We start from the raw sequence: 17,842 nt of genomic DNA, 5'->3' as shown, positions 1-17,842 counted from the left end.
ACAAGATGTACATTTTTTCCTCAAGTGATACTTGTTTGTATTTGTCATTTTCATACATTAAAAAGAACAGTATTGCACAAGCAATGCAAGGGAACAGAAGAGAAGCAGAAAAAGTGATTTTAAAAGTAGTTTTATTTTTCCAGACATTTGACTGGTTAACAAGAGTAAAATTTATTAATCATGCTCTAATTATAAATCACTGCATCCAGGACATTGAAAATAAGAGTTGATTTTAGGTTATACAATATATACAGTTGCTCTGCAACTAAACAAAATAAAAACAACTGAATTGAATATTTTACATCTCATAGCATTCTAAGCTGCATTTTAAGTGTCACTTGCTCCTTTTTAAACAGTTAACACAGCAACCTAATAGTCTGTCTATTAACAGGGTTTTTGAATCAGATTTAAAAAGTTGTATGAAATATGCCAAAATTTTGGACTTAAAATTCTTAATTTTATATTATAAATAGATATCTACAGGCTCTAGAATTTCATTTTTCTCTGTCAGAGGAGAAAACCTTTTGAGAAACACAGAAAATCAAGAGATAAATTTTGCTTAGCTGCTCTTTATTGGTCCTCGGGATTTTATCTGCACTGTTAATGCTATTAAGTTCTAGTCTACAAGTTTCCTGGTTTCTAAGTTACCGGTGAACAAAGTTGTGACATTTTACTCTATTCCTCTTCTAGCAGAACTCAAGGGAAATTTGCATCATTTTTTAACTTTACGAATTGTTACATACACTATAAGATTCTGTGTTAAAAATACTGTACATTAGGAGCTCTGTGCAAAATAATATGCCCATTTACTCTCTAGACTCTATCAGGGATAGAAACATACAAAATAGTGTTGCAAACTGAACGTATCAGTAAGTGAATAAAACTGTAGTGCTAAACTATTACTCTATCATTTTACTGGGAACTTTGAAAATACGGACTAATTTGCTTCAACTTGCAATAAAAATATCTTGAAACATTCCAGTTTGTTCCCCATTTATACTGCAGCAACAGCATCTAGGAAGTGAAAGTTACACATCTGCGTGGCTGTACCCACATGCCCGAGAGGCATCAGCCAACGGTACCATTCAGGAAGGGTGACAGGGTGAGATCGGTGTTGCTCTTCCAGCACTTTCGCTACGTGGTTTTTCTCCAAATAAGCACAGATGGTGGTGGCAGCCTGTTTTCCATTCCTTCCAATATGAAATGGCCAATTTAAGCACCATTTTCCAGAAATTCAAAGTTCTCTTGATAAATCTAGAGATACAATGTTCACATAACGTGATCAAAGCCAATGTGACCTAGACATTGATTTTTCATATCCTATGCCTCAGTTGTTTCCTGAGCATAAGCAAAACCTGGTACAAATTCACAATATACAAACATCAAAATGATGTCAAATCTGTATTGGTGTTTTATATTCCATCAACCAACTGGGAACTATCCATGGCCTAGCTTTTGTTCACGAATCAGTAAAACAAGTTTAACAACAGTGTAGCTACCATAAATGTGGGTATACTATATAAATACAGAGTGAGTTGGCAAACTATCATTGTTTGCAAGGTAGTGGCACACAAATTTCATAAACCAGAACATAACGTAGTGATCTCATGAGGTGTCAGATATCTTATTGACCAAGGATAATTACCTAAGTGTTCCACCAAGTATGTTCTCTCTGTGAACACACTGCTGGGCGATTTAAAGAAAATTCAAGAATTTAAAAATAAAGTCTAAATGCTATAACGAGACAAGTGTAAGAAATGCTCTGCAATCCATCATCATAGTTAAGTACATTTCAGGAAGTGCAGTTTTGAAATCCTTGAGTTAATGTAGTAACTCATTAATATTGCCATAGTTTAGTTAACCAGCAGTAGTCACATTAAATGACCAAAATGGATGTAACATACATAAAGAACATTCAAAAAACAGGTTCTACACAAGTGCAGCATAGAAAAACAAAACAGTCTCAAGCTCACAAAATTAGAACTAGAAAGTTCAACGACTAACACAGATTTCAGATAACTTTAAGGAAATATCTACATCCATTCTGAAAGAAAGAAGTTTTTCTTGTGGTAAACTGAAATACTTTTTTACTTTTACCTGGCTAAAGACACATGATTAAAACAATTTCTTCTGCAACTGTTGGTATCCTTGATGACATCCAGTATGGCAAGATACTGAATGAGTCCATTTCAGAACTACACAGCAGCTTGCACATTTTGGTTCCACCACTTCAAACAGTGTCGAGAATTGGATAAATTCACTGCCCTGGTAGATGCACACGCAATTTCTTTGACTGGGGAAGCAACACTGAACTGTTGTACTGTCATGTTATAAAAGGGAGACTAAAATTACAGTGAATTGATTGATAAGAACATGCATAATGTTGTGATATTCAGACATGTGGATTTTGATTGTTAAAGCTTTTCAGTTCACCTTGAGAAATACAGGAAGAGTTGGGTTTTTTTAAGTGTAAACTGCTTATGAGAAGTTTTCACATAGAAAAAAGTTTTAGAAGTCCCAAAATCAGAATGATGGCAATAAAAAAGTAAGCTACAGTACCTAGGACTTGGGCAGTGCTCTGGCAAGGTGGCTGCAGATAGGTAGGTGAAATGAAATAGAACAAAACTTATTTCTGTGACCGCTGGAAATGAGAAATGTCTCCACTTATCAGTAGCAATCTAGTCAACAATAAAGTGCACAAATGATACAGGGAAAGCTCCTTTCCGGCTGGGATCTCCATCAATATGACCAATCTGAAAGAGTCCAGATAATTTTGAAGTTAAATCTCAAAATGACATTTCATTATCACCAAAATGAATACCAGTGACCTTCCTGCCTGTAATACAACAAGCCTCCCACCAAATCTTTTCTGCAGTAGTGCTACTTTTCTTCTGCCAATAGGAAAATTCAGTCCTACAGAGTGCATGTTTTTCAGCTGTAGGTTGGGTTTTTATCAAATGCAGAAGTTTTATCCAGTTCTTTGAATATAAAACCTCTTACTGCAGTACCACTGCTGCGTAATTCCAGTGCAATCTGTAATGCCTGGCAGCCCACATTTGGCCTCTGTTGAGTTGCTTCTTTAACCACTGAGGCAAAAGGATAGCTCAAGCTTCAACAGTGTCAGGTTTTACATGAATATATTTGTGTTTATGCAGCATTATTGTCAATTTAGATGCAACCTGAAGCTCTGTTCTTCACTAGCTAACAGATTAAGGCAAGTGTTTTCATGCACAACAATTTTCCAAGATTTTGCTTTAGCCAATGAGACTCTGGAATGTAAATAGTTGAGATGGTTTCCCAGCTCAGACAGACTCACTCCTAGTCATCTGAAGACTGAGGACAATACAAAGCCCTCCTCTGAAGCCCACTACACAGCACCTGTAATAGCAGGTGCTATTAATTAAATTGCTGACACTCCACCAAAAATTTTCTAGATCACGCAGACCATGTCCCCAGTGTACTGTGAACCCTACTAATCAGATTTCTTTTTTTTTTTTCTGAATGAGAAAACCTAAAAGCTTGTCTGAAGTTTGACTTTTGAAATTTCATCTCAGGTTTCCATGAGATGAAACTTTTCTTGTTATTTGGAAACCCAGCAGGGGATCTTCTGAAGTGAGTGTCGACCTCTAAGATTTAATTTCTTTCTTTCAAAGTGTGTTGACAGAAAATGCAAAATACTCACCCACCACTCCTGGTCTTCTTCACCATCAACTACAATAATATCTCCCTCTGAAAAAGTCAGCTCATCTGGGTTATCTGCTACACAGTTGTAAATTGCTTTTACTCTCTTGGGTTTCGTTTTTGACTGGAATGAAAAAAACCCTGAATGTAAATAATATAGCACAGAACAGAGTAGACTTGGAGTTATCTAAAGACAGTTTCAGAACTGCTTCCAACTGCTATTTTTCATAGATTAGAGTTCAGCTACATCTTATGCTGGGTGCTCATGCTTCAAGCTGAATTTGGCACCACCCAAAGCTTTTTGGAACCACAGTGCCAATAACATAGCCCATGTTTCCCTTAGAAGTTTTCCATTTTGGCTCACCCAAACCTGTCTTCAGAGCTCTACATCACTGCAGTGAGCATGATTTTACTCAAAAGATGGGGTGATCGAGTTCTGTGCAAATGTAACAGCAGCAGCATTATCAGAGGGAGGCCCGAGCCACCTGTTAATATGCTCCTTCTTAATTTGCTAAACCCATTTCAATAGTGTACGAACCCACCAAAACATCCTCTGCCTCCCAACAGTGCTCTGAGGACTGTCAGCCACAGGAGGCTTTTGGCAGCTCTTTCAAAGGGAAAGTTTAGGAAGGAGTTGCAATATTCAGTATGGCAGTGGGACTCAGTCCTAGCCATGTTCTGTGCGAAGTGATACCAAAAGTGTTTCATTTTGGTTTCACAGAATCCACCATCCTCATCTCACACCTGTTCCAGTGCAAACCAGTCTGCTGCTGCATTTCTTTTCAGCCTCCTCATTTTCTGTTGCAGACCCACAATAATGCTGCCTACACATTGTTTCCATGCAAAACAACCCAGCACAAGTGAAGAGGCTCAAGACCTGGAGGCAGAGTGTAAAGCTTTCAACCGAGAGACTACCCTTTTCCCAGCCATAGGGAGCAAAAATTACTTTCTACCCTAAGATGTCAGAGCTCTAAGTGCCATTGAGGTCTGAAATGGCTGTTAATGCAGTGGCATTATAATGTTTGGGACAGAAGTTCCACATGGCATATGGAAAAGATGGCCTCATGACCATTCTGGAGTTCCCCAGTGACTGGTCCCAGTCTCTAGTTAGGTCAGGCATGGAGCAGGAAGCTTGTAAAGGGACAAGCGACTCCATTTACAACTCTCCTTTTCTCCACCAGCAAAATGCTCTGCTGAGGACAGTACTGCCCAACAGTCTCTTACTGTGCCATTTTGTTAGAGCTGAGCACCATGCAGAGAAAAGAAGGGAATGTGGATGGGGAAGGATGGAGGCAGCATGATTGTTATCTTCCTCTAGAAGCATCCATTTGCATTCGAGTATAAATACTATATAAATTCTAATATAAACAAAGCTCTGGCCTGCCCAGGGCAGGCACACCCTGAGGCGCTCTCACCCCCGTGAGCTGCCAGCCAGGCAGGCACTGCAGCACAACCATTTTTCCAGATGCTCCCTCTCAGACAAGTGACAGTCTGAACCACAACCACCTTTTAAATTAAAAAGAAAAAGCTTCACATCAGTACAACAGTGATACAATTACTAACTTCAAAGTGCAGTAATTACAGGTATTTCTTGTTCTTTAGAAGGCAAGGAAATTAAAATAGATATCATTCCCAGAGGAATAAAATCTTCTAGGGAAGTTTCCCATGTATCTACAATATGGCTTCAAAAATCTAAATATCACATTGGGGGAAAAAAAGAAAACAAAAGGTGAATCAGGAATTTCCACCTGATAAACAGGCTATTAGGTAAATGCACTGTGTAGGAGATAAGCCACTGGCTAAATGTGCATGTACAACTAGACCCATCTTTTCTGTACTTAAGGAACATTTCTGCGATCATTTTCTAAATCTGGGCTGGCCTCTGGATTCCCTGGCAGGGTAAAGACTTAGCAAAAAAGCCAGGAGTATAAGGCTAAGTGGAGCAATTTAGCCAAAGAACTTTAGCGAGACTGAACTAGCTAAAGCTCTTTAGCTGAGGGGCCCTTGACTAAATCTCAGCTAAGATGCTTTAGCTAGATTGATTTAGCTAAAGCACCTTACCTAGCACACACTCCTGAGCCAGGTGTTCCCTTACTTCTCTGTCCTATGACAGAAGAAAATCACCCAGCTGATTTTCTCAGTCACAGAACTCACCTTACTGAAGCCCTAGAGACAGCTGGAGAGTCAGATATGTTCTTCATATTATGTGCAATTAATATTAAACTTTGAAGACACTGACCCCAAAACTAGCCAGGACAGCCCATTCCTTCATAACTAAATCAATTGGTCCTATAAAACTTAAAAAAAGGAGAGAACAATATAGAGAAACTACAACTTCAATTTATACAGAAAGTCAGGTAAGGAGCTGTTTCACATTTGAATCCATTTGAATCCTAGCACACACAACAGAAATTAAGGTCAGAGTCCAACAGCTTCACAAAGTAAATATGACAACATAAACCATTTACACTACTTAGACCATTTAATTTTGCTGTGGCCTAAAACATGAAGGCTATTATAATGCAAGACAGACAGTAACTTGGTTGAACAAGAGTGGGGGAGGCAAAAAACCAGAAAATTTTATACTCCCAACTTAAGCAAGTTGATGTCTCTGAGGTTTCTCAGCATTATCAGATGAGAAACAGCTAATAGGGGCTCTGTAAGCTCAAGACCAGTGTGCAAGGCTATGCACACAAACACACTGAACCCTGTCCTGGAGAGCTGCTCTTTCAGTGGACATGGATAAGGAAAAACAGATGAAGGGAGAGAGACAGAGGACTGAAGAAAGCAAGTCTTTTCATTACAAGCCATTAATAAGACCACTGCAGAGCCAGGACCAGCACATCTCCTACCTCTGTTTATTATTTACCACTGAACCACACTCCTGCACAGAATGTATGAAGCAGCCCAGACCTAGTCATACACAGCATCTCAGAAAGTATGGGCTCTCCATATTGAGATTTGCTTCCCGCAGAGATATACTGTCATGATCAAGGATATGGATCTTTTACATCTATCACACAAGAATGCAACATAAAATTGAAGCAAGGACCAAAGACCAAGCTAACTACACATACTGCACAGCTCCACTGACATCTGGAAATACATCCCTTTACCTATACCAGTAGAAGATTACAGGTACTGACACTAATATGTGTTACCATTCATGGTCCTAGATTAAAAATAATAAGTAAGAGTATAAAAAGGCCACACAATCGGATCAAGAGTCTATCTAAATCCAGTATCTCTTTTATAACAGTTGATGTAAGGTTGGGGGAGGGTGAAGAAGAAAAATACAGAATTAACCACCTTCTGTTGGGGATATGCTTACCAAGAGATTTTTCTCCTGTCACCAGGTGAATGCTGAGAACCAACAGCACAAAGAGTCAGTTTCTTTTGTTTTGAGCTTGACTCCTGCTAGTCTTGTCTGAAGTCACTTTACCTACCTACATGAACATTAGTCCTTTATAAAAGCACGACAGTTCCCTTATTCCTTACTTCACTGGAGATTAAGAATGAAGCCATGTGTTACTTAAAAGTGATTCACCAAGCTCACCTACAAGTCACTAACTCATAAAGCTTATCTATCTTCAGTAAGTCAAACCATACATTCTGTGGATTGTGTTGGTCACATTTGGACATGAGCAAAGAATCCAGCTGGTTTGGTTTGCTTTTTTAAATGTAAAATTACATACTCTCCTATAAGAAATTCAAGAAAAACAAAGCTTTCGTAACTATTTAGTACAAGTCATACACATACTTAAACACAGGATACGGGCCTTGTGTGTTTCATGGCTCTCACACTTTCTCCATAGCAGGACACACTATCACTTCTGCAGCGTGTTTAATAGAATGCAGAAGATTAATAAAATCAAATGCCAACTTTTGTACTTACTATTTGTGATTTCCTTGGCATTGGTGCTGGTGGCTGGATTTGTGCCAAAGTATTTGCTGTAGAACCAGTCTGTGTTCCTGGAATTTCGCATACAGAAGATGACTCTCCTGCTAAGGGAAGTAAACCAAGTAAATATTAGGCATGCTTTCAAACAAAGTAAGAGTGATGGTATCAATGAAACCAAACTAATTATTCTTAGAAGTATACAAACCATTTTACATCCCATGAGTATTTAATTTTTACTGGTTCTTTCTAAACAACTGAACAGAATTTTTCTACCCTTTTCCTTACCAAAAAAAGCCACTTTTCCCAAAGACAACTACCTAAGACCTTTAACACTGCAGATATGCTAAGAGAGATAAAATAGATGAGAGCAGAACCAAATATCCTATTCCCCCGTTTCTTCACTACAGACTGTGTGCTGTCAGAACCTTTCTTTCCCAGTAAAGACCATCATCAAGGTGTATCCCTCACAGGAGACTCCTGACACAGATGGCAGATAGCCATTAGCAAATCCCCCTGGCATATCTCAAGAGGAAATAAAAAAGAATCACAAGAAGAACAAATGAATATAAAATATGCAGTAGAAGGGGAAACCAGGTACGAGAAATTCCACTACAACCACCACAGAATCTGCACAAACTTTACTGTAGAGATTTTATGGAGATTACATTATTGTCGTGTCCCAAAGTAGCAGTTACTCTGAACAACAAAAACCACAAAATGAGTAATGAACTCTGAATAATGAACTCTATTAACATGAAAAGAGCAATATCAATTTGCAATTTAATTAAAAGTGATACTATATAAGCTCTGGATTTTCAAGCCAGAAACACATTTTTCTATTCTAAAATGTGTATCTGACACCTTGTTTATGACATATGCAAACAACAGGGCAAGCAAAAATTTTCAAACCCACTTTGTTTGAGTGTGTTTTAAGGTGAGGTTAGAAAAGCTAAAGCCTAACTGGAATTTAATCCGGCAAGGAATGTCAAAGACAACAGGTAGGGCTTCTAAAATCCACAGGTAACAAAGGGAAAACTAGAGAATAATGTGGACCCATTGTTGAACAAGATGTGATTCTGGTTACACAGTACATGGAAAAGGCTGAGTTACTGAATGCCTTAGTTACTTCTTTGCCTCAGCTTTTACTAGCAAGACAGGTTTTCAGGAATCCTGCTCCCAGACATCAGGGGAGAACCTAGAGCGAGCAAGTGCAAAGTCCTGTACCTGGGGACGAACAGGCCATGCACCAATATATGTTGGTGGCCACCTGGCTGAAAAGCAGGACCAGAGGCAGTGGGCACAAACTGAAACACAGGAGCCTCTGTCTGAACACCACAAAACACTTTTTTACTGTGAGGGTGACCCAGCACTGGTACAGGTGGCCCAAAGAGGTCGTGGAGTCTCCATCCTTAGAGACACACCAAAGCCCTCTGGGAACAGTCCTGGGTGATCCACTCTGGTTGTCCCTACTTGAGGAGAAGGGTTAGACCCGATGACCTGCGGAGGTCCCTCCCAACATCAAACATTCTGTGATTCTGTTTATTACGTGGCCCCATTATTGACTTTAATTGGTCCATAGCTCTGTTCATGCTAAAGAATTTGAGGCAGCAGGGCCTACACAATCACAAAGAGAAAGAAGAATAATGTTGGTACTGATTATATTTAAATGTGTAAGGTAAATGAACAAATTAAAGAAAACCTCAACAAACCCACACACTCTATTTGATTGTTTTAATGACAGCTTAATTACAATAAAATAAATCTCTAAACCACAATTACCAGGTTGTTGTAGAGACCCAAGTCCTCTGGTCTGCCCTTTGTTAGTTAAGCCAGATGACTTCTCAGTCCTGTGCAGAAAGTGAGAAATTGATCCATTTCAGAAACAAATAAGAACTCAAAAAGCAATACACAGTACTTTAAAAATTAGAGAAGCCCTGGCATGTCTTCAGTATATTCTGGTGACAGCTATTTTGCTTTTAAAATACTACTTTTCTTCTGTATTTTTTATTAAGCCAATTGAAAGTTGCACTTAATTTTAAAAAAGGCAGAAAAATAATAGAGCTTTGATTACTGCAATTTGTGTCTTCTCCTGAGTTTTGAAGTTCCTTTCGCTGTTATTTTATTTTTTTTCTTAAAATTATGTATCCATATTAGTCTGAGCATTTATAGCAAGCTTCAACAAGTTGTGTCTACCTTCCAGGTAGTATGATACCATGCAATAAAAGGGCTAGAAAGGAGCCTAAAGGTCAAAGGCTGCTTTCATCTTTCAGTCCCAATTTGCAAATGAAACCTTATTTCATCCAAAATTTTCTCAAAGGTCCTATTTTCTAGACTTCTCATTACCTTATTGATCTCCCCTGGTTCCCACCTCAGTTATTTCATTTTACTGCAATGCCCGAAACTGAATACAGCTGTCCTGCTGAGGCACCACTGATGTTGAGTCAGTTGGGAAAATTCATTCCTATCATTTGCAGGCTATGGTAAAACAATACTATCTTTTTTAACTCTTCTACAACAGCATTAGGTCATCTGCCTTACTTACTATGTCCTTACAGATCCTTCTTCTAAGAACTTTTGCTTACCCATACTCTATTGTTCTCCATGCTTCATTCCTGTAGTTGATTGTTCTTAATTACCAAGGGTTGCTTACTGAATGACACCCTTCTTCTCCCTTGACTACTACTCCAGTTTCTCAAGGCCACTTTGGATATGATCCTGTTTGCCAGTGCATTTGTCCCTCCTAACTTAGTTTTCTGCAAATTTAAAAATTATTTTTTCTTTTCCAGGTCTCTCTACTTCTGCCACAAACGAAAAGATTGAACAGAACTTAAGCAAAGCACATGAACAGTAAATGGCACAATCAGGCATTAGATCCCATTATCTCCAATTTGTTACTAGATGAGAATTAGGAATCGAATATTTTTTGTGTTCCTTATTTCTGTCATAGCTAAGTGTTCTGGAGATATTCTGCAAGTCATATAACCTTAAATCACTAGGCTATATTGTTTTTCCTGTAGGAATCCCTGTCATCTGCTTCCTGAGCATCTGCCTTCTGTTCATTCCCACACACTAGAACACATCATTGGCAAAAGCATGCACGCTTTATTGATGACTTGGATGTTATAAATATATTGTAAAATCACTAAGTTACTAAAAATGATGAAGTATATTAAAAACTAAAATGACATCAGTTACCCAGGAACAGGCTTTCTCTGAGAGATTCTGCTAGGAGGTTGTGGGGGCAGTGGTGGTGGGGTTGGCTTGGTTTGTGGAGGAGCTGGCTGCTGTTTTGATTGCTGGTTCAAAGCTTCTATAATGCTGGCTGTCTTTGCCACTGGAGGTGGTGGTGCTGGAGAAAGTACATCTATAGAGGAAAGTTAGACAGCAACATGCAATAAATTTCTATTTACCATTTTCTTTCTTGGGTTCTCATTACAGGTTCCCCTGTTACAGGACTTATCCTCATTTAAGAAAAATGCTTTACTACATGTAATGGAAGAAGGACCTCTCTGGAAAGCAGTTTACCTTTTGTTTCACCTAGTCAAAATTGGAGAGCTCACAAGCACTTAAATTTATTCAAGCTTTAAAGTGCAAGTAAAGAAAATTCTTACCAAAGTCAGTCATATTCTTGAAAACAGTAGATCAGAATATATTTTTAAAAGTGCTAATATTATTTGCTCCATCAAAGCCTGCAGTCTGTGTTTCATGGAAAAGTAACCAAGTGAGTTATATCTGGCAAATCTTATTCAGAGGAACACCTTTTTTTAAATTCCTGTTGTGACTAACAACTAACAGCACACTAGGTTTAGCAATTAATTAAAATTGCTATTGAATTCTTGAATTCACCACAAAAGCAGCTGGCAGTGCATTAAAACATCCTTTTGCATTCCAATGGTCTGCAAGAATCAAGCATAATGTGGAGATGTGGCCCCAGGCTTCCATGTAACACTCACCTTTACAACTAGTGAGAAATGCAGCATTAAAACTATATATATATATATATATATATAAAATTATGAGCCCTTTAGCTCTAGTAATAGATGGTGTTTCCTGCTGACCCTGCACTACCCCATACAGTCCTCACTGGAGCATCAGAGAAGACAGTTTTGTTTCTGGATGGGAACAATAGGCCAAAGCTACAGTCACCAAAAGAGGAAGTATGAGTTGTGGAAATGGAAAAATAAGCCAACTATGATTAGATACAGTAGAAAGGAAAACAGGGGAAAGTGGAAACATACTTGTAGATGTTACACGCAATGGCGGCACAGGGGGATGAATAGCTGGTGGATCTGATGAAGACCTCTGCCTGCTTATACTTTCCACTCCTAATGAATTTGTCTTCCACATTGCATTAGATGAAGAAATTGTCTGAATACCACTGCCAAGAACTGAAGGCTGAACTAAAAAGAGAGGAGAATACTGCATTATTATTATTGCTTACCCTAAGCACGAAGTGTTAATATTCACATCTGTGCTTTCAGAAATGGTGTGGCTAGACCACTATATTCAGCAGTACTATATTCAACGACTATATTCACTCCATTCTGATGGAATGCCAGAGAAGAAATCAGTCTGGTGTTAAAAATTACACAGCAAGACTTCACCCAGAAACTTCTAACAGTTTACCTAAGCAAAATTTGTCTCCAGTCATTACTTTAAAATATGCCAATACTTGAAAAAGCACAGATTTCTCAGTAAGAAGACAGAAGGCAAGTCTTGCTACCTTCTTTAATCCCTGACTGATAACTGTAATTTTCTCAGGTACTGCAAGAAAAGGACCTCACTCTTCCACGAGCATGAGCACATGACTTTGCTGACTCAAAGTGAAACATCAGTTTTGACTTAGAAACAACATGAAACTGTAAATCTGAATTTCACTCAAGCAGGAAGCTATAATAACTAGTCGTGAAACAGTCACAAAGTACTTCTTCAGAGCCTCTTAAATGACTTCATTCTGAAGAGCTGCCTCCTCATTTCATAAAAATACTCTCCATGTTTTCTTCATAAAGCCAGTATTTTGCACATATTATGCCATTTCTCCCTACTCAGCACATAAGCATCATATTAAGAAAAGATGAAACAGAGTAAGGTAAGAACAAATATTAGGTTGCAGGGAAAAGCATAAAAGGCTCAGAAGACTTGGAAAACAGCCTAAAGCCATGAGGATAAAGGAGTAATAATACACCATAAGCATAACATTAACAACATCAGCAATCAACAAGAAGCTATGGTCAATTATACTATTATAGCTTTTAACTAAATATATCAATTAATAGGCTAATACATTGGTAGAGTAAAGAACATGAGCTAATCATCTCAGGCAGGCAGCACGTCTTCATGGCATGAGTTGTATTACAGAGATGCCAAGAAGTTTGGGGTTGGGAATGAAATTAAAATAACACTTTTTGAAATGTGTCATTTAATCAAGGGCAAACTGTGAGTAAGGCAGTATGATTGGCTGTGATAAAAATAATATCAAAGGGTAAAAAAGTCTCTGTAACTATTCAATTGTATTACTAATTCAGAGACAGACTCTAACAGTTAAAAAAAACCAGGCAAGCTCCTTGTGTTAATTTTCCTGTTTGGTGGGGACAACATTCCTTTCCATCAAGTAAAAAAATGTTGATATTAAGCTTAGAGTTCATGTGAAATGTTAGATTAAAGTAATCCCACCTTGGTTAAGTTTTACATGCTACTCAACTTGCCCCAGTCCCATGCTATCCTTTCCAAGTAACCCAAAACCATGCTTTTCTGTTCTCAGCTTTTCTGCCCCTTTTATGCAGCCATTCCATAACTGACTTTTCATATTACACAGAAGATCAGTTTGGCATCTCAGGCACAATCACTGGTTGTGGAGTCTTGCATTCTGACCTCTGCACAGTGCTCCCAAAGGCAGAAGCCACCCATGTGTGCCTAGAACATTTCCTGATCATATCTCCTCTTATGGAGTCTGAATTACAGCACCATAGAAAACCATGTGTTTAATAGTAACTTTTCTTTAATCGAATTGAATACATAAATTTAGCCTCCATGAAAGATGGTGGATTAATAAAGGTATTAAAACAATGAAACACACCAAATATGACCTGCACAAAGAGGACCTATGCAGATTTCTCTATGCTTCTTTACTATGATGCAAACAGATTACGTACGAAGATAAGAATGAAGTTCACAGCACCAGCTTTAATGGTAAATTTTGCAAGCACACAACCCTTTGAATCAGGATGAGACACGTACTTTTACACTGCTCTAATGATATGAGGACAACCAATAACTGACACCAATATTTTTAGTCAGCTACCAGGTCTCTAAAATCATCCAGTTCTCCACATCACGATACTTAAACTTTTATTTCAACAACCCTGAAGCATGTATTTATTAAGAGAAGAATTTGCAAGGTTAAAATCTCATGTTCTGCATATACTCTAGATTCTCTCAGGTCTTAAACAAATTTTCACAGCAGACAAACGCTATTGAAGTTTTATCTTTACACTAAACTCTGACAATCACATCTTCAAGAAACAGAAATATAAAAAGATTGAATATAGCAAAAAAATTTGATGAGCTACATTGACTGTAGCCCTCCTTTTAATAAATGGTTTAACTCTGGTGAGGTATTGTTTTCCCAAACACTATTGAGTACTGTCTTGCAGATATACCAAAAATGAAACTCAGAAGAAGTTATGTAGATTCACTTCAAGGATATAAAATGAGGTCATCAATAAGTGTTCCAATACTCACCTGTGCAAAATAACTGTAAGAGAAAACCTAAAAATTAAATTATTTTTAAAAAGAGTTATGATCCAATTCTTCTAATTTACAATGACATTTTCTAGTACCTTTGCCAATATTCCTTGGAGGTAGAGGAGGTGCACTACTTGTAACAGGTACTGCAGGCTGAATGGGAGGTGGGCTGCCACTGAGTATTGCTCCATACGTTTCATTCTGTAATATACTTGGCATAAATCCTCTTTGCTTGTCCTTGGCAATGTTCGCTGCATCTCTTGCCAAGGATGCTACATTAGGCTGAAGTTGGTTTGATCCAAGCTGGTAAAAGCTGACAGGCCTGTCCTCTCTCCTGTTGGGACTGGGTTGCTTAAACACAGTAACAGAAGTACTCATCAATACCACATTAGTTGTACTCATTTTATTAGTTGATAGAATGTTATTAGTTTCTAGAAAGAAAAAATGACTTCTAAAATGCACTTGTGTTGCTTTTAATACATAACATAAACCCTACATTCTGCCCTCTTCAAGACATAGTAACTATGCACACTAACAACAACAACAACAAAAAGATTAAAGGTGAATTGCACTTCAAACAGTTAATATATTCTCATTTCTTCTGTATACACTGCTACAGGATAATACTGTATCCCTATATACACAAGACTACACTTCTATAGATAACCAATATAGATTTTCAGACTAGATCAAGTAAAGTTTTCCTGCATCAAAATACCCAGCAGTATTTTCAAAACTAAATAAACAACTGAAGGTCTTAAGCCTCATCTGAATTTCAGCAGAGCTAAATCCCAAATGGATGATCATGACCTCAAAACCCAGACACAATTTCATCCAAGTATTCTACCTGTAGCTCAGCCTACAACAAATGAGTAGCCAAAACCTCTCATTAACTCTCTTTAGCTCACTAGTATCACTGGATAAGTTTGGGAGATTACTTCAATTGGCAGCTGGGATGGAACATTGCTCATCCCACTCACATTATTGAATGATATCTAATTAGCTGTCTTTGAGATTTACAGCAATCATCTGCACTTAGCATTATTCTTTCTGTTTCAACAGCAAGCATAGTCATTACTGTTATTTAACTCTATTACTATTACTATTTAATTCTATTACTATTATTCAATTATCAAATGATAATTAAAACAGCTGGAGTTACAAATTCATGTGACTAGTACAGGAATGGGCTTTAACAATCCACAGCCCAGAGAGCATAAATATACCTTCAGAAATAGTGCTAGATAAATGTGCCATACTGACATACTGTCTGTATGAAATTAAAATAACCATTTATAGTAATAGCATTTAGTCAGAATAAAGACTAACATCAACAGTACCACTAACAAACAATTGATTTTCCTCTGAATACATTCAATGCTTACTTCTGGATTGGTCATGTAGAACCTTTAGATGTGTTATAGCACAGCACTATAGTTCCAAGATTTATCAGAACGATGTGTATGATAGTCCCTACACTTACTTTGGCTTAGCAGCCGCACTCCTCACTGGCTGACAATCTCCATTCCCTGACCTCTCCACTGTCTTAGTTCTGGGACTTGTTTCAGCCCACACCTCCTTCTGCTTTCTAAACCAGCAGAAGATTCTTTTTCATGTTTATGATTCAGCTTTTTACTGGCTCACCAAACTGAAGCAGTTCACTACAGGGACAAATGTGTGCCAGAGGGGAGGCAAAAGCAGAGGCAGGACCAGGCAGCCAGAGTGTACAACAACAGCAGAAACCACTTCAATTCTCTTAACCTTCTTTTAGGTTAGACTCCCTTTTATATGAAATATTCTGGACTAAAAGAACTTAAATTTCAGACATGACCTTTTCTGACATAGATTACAAAACCTTGTAATTGTCTTACCAGCAAGATAAACCCATTAGCTTGACATTTATAAACAAAACTCTGATATGATCCTAAGCAACGATGCACCCGTGAGAACAATGTAGTCACAGACACTACTCTGTGATTAATAGTCTTTAATCTCCTTTCAGAAGTCCCTGCAGTATAAACCTATTAATAGTGGGCAGCAAAGTAGGAGCTTCATTACTTTAGCCACGCTGCTGAGTAGTAAATACCTTCCTATATGAGATGGAGCTCAGGGACTAGTCAAAAAAAGAACACTCAAATGCAGAAGGCAACCGGCAACAATGAAGAAAGTCAAGGAAAAGAATAGATCAAAAAACAAATTTAGAGCATGCCTGTACTGGGTCGACCCTGAGTTGATGGACAGTCTTTAAGACCAATTACGCTTCTCACAATTTACATATTTAAACCGCACAGAAAGGCGGGACTTCCCCTTTTGTCGGAGGTCGCCTGCTGGAAGGTGGCGGGGGCTCCGAGCCTCCTGGCCCCGCCGGGCTGGGCCGGGCCGGGGCCACTGCCCCTTCCCCTTTTCCCAACGCTGCGGCACGGACCCTGGGTCGCTGCGGGGGGACTGTCCCAGAGCCGCAGGCAGCTAAAACCAGCCGTGGACTGCTCACAGCTAAACCCATCCAGCGCGGCTCCTGGGGACAGGCGGGTCCCTCTCCTCTCCATGCGGAGCCGGCGGAGTCAACGGGAGCCGGCAGAGCCTCCTGTCTGCAGCCAGCACACTTCGTGCTGAACTGAAGAGGACACCACACAGCCAGCAGCACAGAGGGAGCGAGGCTTTTTCCCCACCGTAAAGCCCGAACAAGAACACTCTTCAACATGGCGGCTTCAGAGTCAGGGAGAAAGAGAAGTGAGTCACGTGGGACGGAGCTGGAAATGGCGACGGGAGAAAAGAGGGCGGTGCCGCGATTCTCGCGCGCAGCTTAAAAACCTTCTTGCATGCCGTGGTAAGAAACTGTAATACCACAAACTGTTTGTCTCTTTAATCCATTTGAAGAACATGGGGGGATGGAGTATCCTCGTGTGCCTGTGAAGTTTGTGAAGAGTGCCTATGCCAGGCTATACAGAAGTAGTAAGAGGCTGTTAGAGGCTTGTGGTGAAGAAAAGCCTTTGTGTGCAGGCCAAAATAACTTATCCTTAAAAAGATGAATAACCCCATGTGATGGCCCATGTTTTGCAGTGTGAAGGAACTGTGAGATTTTTCATGGGAGAGATGTTCTACACACAGCAGACTGTTTGTTTCCGGGCGGATCTGCTGTTAGTGGCAGTTTGGGAACCACGTGCAACTGAAGGAAAACCCTTTTTTCCTTAAGCATAAGAGAAAGACTTTTCAAGAACTGGAACACTGACTAACATCCCATGTTCTGTTATCCCTTGTGTGAGCTGGGTAAAAGGAGAGAAGTGCTGGGGGGGTGGGGATTTGCTTTAATTTTGTTTTGTTATTTTCTCTTTACTTTTAATTCTATTAGTAATAAAACTCTTTCATTGTACTGCAACTGTTTAAGGTTTGTGCCTGCTTTGTTTTTCTCCTAATTCTTATCTCACAGAAGGAAAATAAGTAAGTAATGAATATTTTGAACCAAAACCACTACATTTAATTGGTGTTTCTGCCTGGTTTCGAACTCAACCCGCTACA

The 17,842-nt window shown here is 38.9% G+C and overlaps 1 protein-coding gene across 5 annotated transcripts in view; it reads right to left on the bottom strand.

The window, feature by feature from the left end:
• Positions 1 to 114: 114 nt before the first annotated feature.
• ASAP2 (ArfGAP with SH3 domain, ankyrin repeat and PH domain 2) overlaps positions 115 to 17,842 on the bottom strand; it is a 90,984-nt gene continuing 73,256 nt past the window's right edge. For 2 of the 5 annotated variants that reach the window (XM_039568424.1, XM_039568421.1), the window contains 7 exons: positions 14,422 to 14,677; positions 11,821 to 11,982; positions 10,778 to 10,946; positions 9,362 to 9,429; positions 7,577 to 7,686; positions 3,683 to 3,805; positions 115 to 2,753 (listed from right to left, as the gene is read on the bottom strand). In XM_039568424.1, the coding sequence (XP_039424358.1) occupies positions 2,679 to 2,753; positions 3,683 to 3,805; positions 7,577 to 7,686; positions 9,362 to 9,429; positions 10,778 to 10,946; positions 11,821 to 11,982; positions 14,422 to 14,677 (963 nt within the window). In that variant the 3' untranslated portion in view covers positions 115 to 2,678. The remainder of the gene's footprint in view (positions 2,754 to 3,682; positions 3,806 to 7,576; positions 7,687 to 9,361; positions 9,430 to 10,777; positions 10,947 to 11,820; positions 11,983 to 14,421; positions 14,678 to 17,842) is intronic. The other 3 variants (XM_039568422.1, XM_039568423.1, XM_039568420.1) reach the window with 2 other exon arrangements.

This window comes from Corvus cornix, chromosome 3 (genome assembly GCF_000738735.6).
Source record: "Corvus cornix cornix isolate S_Up_H32 chromosome 3, ASM73873v5, whole genome shotgun sequence".
NCBI lineage: Eukaryota > Metazoa > Chordata > Aves > Passeriformes > Corvidae > Corvus > Corvus cornix.
This window is presented reverse-complemented; position numbering and strand designations above follow the sequence as displayed.